The sequence below is a fragment of the Sinocyclocheilus anshuiensis genome, unplaced genomic scaffold, assembly GCF_001515605.1.
Source record: "Sinocyclocheilus anshuiensis isolate Anshui unplaced genomic scaffold, SAMN03320099.WGS_v1.1 scaffold288, whole genome shotgun sequence".
NCBI lineage: Eukaryota > Metazoa > Chordata > Actinopteri > Cypriniformes > Cyprinidae > Sinocyclocheilus > Sinocyclocheilus anshuiensis.
In genome coordinates, this window is record NW_015558570.1 from 677,368 (window position 1) to 680,893 (window position 3,526).

The following is a 3,526-nucleotide window of genomic DNA, read 5'->3' on the forward strand; positions in this document are numbered from 1 at the left end:
TAAAAAGACAGTATAAGTCATTATAATCAGTAATTATGTCCCCACTGGATGCAACAAATGACTCGTTTATAATGGGTTTTATTGGTTTTGTCTCGTCGCACCAGGACACGGCATCACAATATGGTAAGGGGGGTAACATTTACGTGACACGCTTGAGGAATTCGGGCCAATCACAACACACTGGATAGCTGGCCAATCAGAGCACATCTCGCTTTTCAGAACGATGAGCTTTGTAAAAATCGACGCGTTTCAGAAAGGCAGGGCATAGAGAAGAAACAAGAATATACATTATGTGGAAAATAATGTGTTTTTTTAACCTTAAACCGCATAAACACATTTCATTACACCAAATACACAAAATAATGTTCTTTTTAGCAACGTCATATGACCCCTTTAATACTCAGTCATTATTTTTATTTCTTTCTTTCATATAATTTTTTTAATTATTAACCAAACATATTACTTCAACTTTATTTCATTTTTTTATCCTACTAATTAGGATACAAGGTATGTCTCAGGCCTGTTTCACACATCCTGCATTTGCAGCATGACAAAATATGTACTCTATACTGGGAATAAAGAGATTTCTGGGTTGTTATATTAAATAGTTCCTTTAGTAGCACTCCTTTAATAGAATCTATCGTATCAGTATTAGAATTTGGCTATTGATAATTTTAACAAACTTGATTATTGTGAAATTGAATTTACACGAGGAAGCGTCCATGCTTACACCCAAATGTGAATGAATTTATAAGGAATGGAACCCAAACCTCAAAGTGTAGCTATAAACTGCCAGATTTGCTGAATAGAAAGTGTTTATGTGACTGTCACTGCGTGTGGAACGTAGCCCACCAGATGTATTGTTTTAAAACAGTATGTCCCACTTTTATTTTTTGTTGCTTCATAAAAGCCTGTATTGCAAAAGATGGTGTTGATAAAAAGGTTTATAGTGCATTTCAATGTGTTTTTTCTTAAGTTTAATATATGATGCATGACAAACATTTTCAGTGGCAGAACTCATCATCGCCACTGTGATGCTTCTGGGAATACAGCGTAAATGCTGTAACCTGTAGTGATGGGAAGTCCGGTTCTTTTCCGCGAACCGGTTCTTTCGGACAGTTCGTTTCAATGAACCGGTTAAAAAAAACGGTTCATTGGTTCTTTTACGCCCTAATGTAATGACGTCATTCGCGATGACGTAATGATATCAAGTCTATCGTCCCAGGCCTGGATGAAAATACACATTCAAATATATAAAGTCAGTAATCATAACTTCAGTCAGTTAAAACATCATAATCATGATCTGAAAAGTTTACAATTAAGTTTTGCAGCTAAGCACCCAAATACAGTAACAGGCAGTGATGTGCATACGAGGATTTAAGTCTTGAAGATATAAAGTAAATAAATTAGTTGTCATCAGCGCAGAAACCATAATCCACTTACTATACATAATCCATTGCGATTTATTTGTTATTAAATAAACGTACGTTTCGCCAGATTGCCCTTCATTCAAGTCTTCGGTTTACCCGCGCTCATAGCATTAGCACAGAATCAGTTGTCCAAAAGAACCAGTTCGCTTCATACGTGCTGTGTGTGTCAAGAACGAGAACAGCTCCAGCAGTGGGCGTGTACGTTCATTATCCGGCTTGCTGCACAGATGCTGCTCTGCTCGTGTTCATCTCTTCACAGCAGTTCAGTCAGTGTACTGTTTGAGTAAATTAATTACTCCGGGATATTGGTTTATTTCGAATCAGAGGGAGTGTCAGCCACGTTTAAAAAGTGAATAACTTAAGTAATTTGTGGATTAATGCTTACACTTTTCAACGATTCAGTCCGATTTGGTGAACTGGTTCAACCGGTTCACTAAGAAGAACCGGTTAAATCGAACGATTCGTTCGCGAACCGGACATCACTAGTAACCTGTTAATATGGCCGCTGAAACTCACCACAGACGCAAGATGTGTGGAACAGACCTCAGATTGACTCTAATGTATCTGACTTAGTTTGTGTGATTTATCATCTATCTTTGTGTTCTTTTTGATGCACTCTACTTTTATTCATTACTGCTTCCTTTCAAATGCTTCATTGGCTTCCAAATGTTTCCTTTTTCCATTCTCTCGTGTTTACCACTCGGCCGAGTCAGGTCATATATGAACTGTGTGGCGTAAGTATCTCGGTTTCTCATTTCCTTTGCTTTATGTGTCATTGTTCCTCAGTTTTACATCTGTCATCTGTCATTATTCATCTGTTTCCATCATTATTGGTTCATCTTATTTTATCCCAACGGGGGTTAAGGAAGTCATAGACTTTGTGTTTGACTTCAAAAGGCCGTGCAAGAGAGGGACAACCAGATCAAGATGCTGTCAGAGCAAGTCGAGCAGTACACAACAGAAATGGAAAAGAATGCTGTGCTCATCGAGGAGCTGAAGAAACCGTTAAAGAAAGATAAAGGTCACGTCAGCGTGCAGCAGCGTAGGTTGGAAGACTTGAGCACTAAGCTGCAGGCGGCTGAGAGGAGAGCTCTGGAGGCTGAGCGTGCCGCCCAACTGGCTGAACATGATGCCAGGGACAAAGACAAAGAACTCAATGACACCCTCAGTCGAATCCAACTCTATGAGTCTGTGAGTTTATCCCTTTGCACTTTCAGTAGTGTAAAATTCACTCATGTTACAAAGTCTAAATCATTTTTGGGGTCGCTATAAATGTTCTTGAGTTTAGGACAATTAATTACTCTTATTTTCCAATGGTGTCTTCAACTTGGTAAGGTCACAAAGCATCTTCACAAGGTCTTTTTCTTGAATCTAAAAGCAGAAGTTGCCTACAATAGGAGCCTTCCTTATAAGCTCACTTGACAAAAAGTTTTATGTAACTTTTAAAAAATTTTAAATAATGACTAAATACATGTAAATGAATAATTTGTTAACAAATTAAAACATTGATTTTTTTATTTATTTTTTGCTAATGCATCTTCAATTTATTTTTATTTAATATATTTATCAACAGTTTAAGTTATTAGTTATTTATTTATTTTTTAATCTATTGCATCTATCTTTGTGTCTGTTTAATTTTGGGCCCATATTTGTGATCATATTTAATGAAAATGAATATTTTAAATAATTTATTAAATAATAATTAATGTCATATGCATTTCATTTTTTTATTTAAATTAGCGCTGGTCAACGATTAATCGCGATTAATTGCATCCAAAATAAAAGTTTTTGTTTACATAATATATGTGTGTGTACTGTGTATAGTTATTATGTATATATAAACAATACACACACATGCATGCATATATTTTTTAAAATATTTACATGTATATATTTATATTCATATAATTTATATTATATATAAATATATTTAATATATAAACATAATATATTCTTAAATATATACATGCATGTGTGTTTAGTACACAGACTACACACACATATACTATGTAAACAAATAAAAAATATTTTGGATGTGATTAATTGTTGCCCAGCACTAATTTAAATAAATATAAATCTATTTATAATAATATTTA

General features: G+C 34.7%; 1 protein-coding gene across 1 annotated transcript in view; it reads left to right on the forward strand.

Moving 5' to 3' along the window:
• Positions 1-3,526, forward strand: part of LOC107679595 (centrosomal protein of 290 kDa-like) — a 29,118-nt gene that overhangs the window by 7,810 nt on the left and 17,782 nt on the right. Inside the window, 2 exon segments of the mRNA XM_016475185.1 lie at positions 2,144-2,164; positions 2,328-2,621. Coding sequence (XP_016330671.1) covers positions 2,144-2,164; positions 2,328-2,621 — 315 coding nt within the window.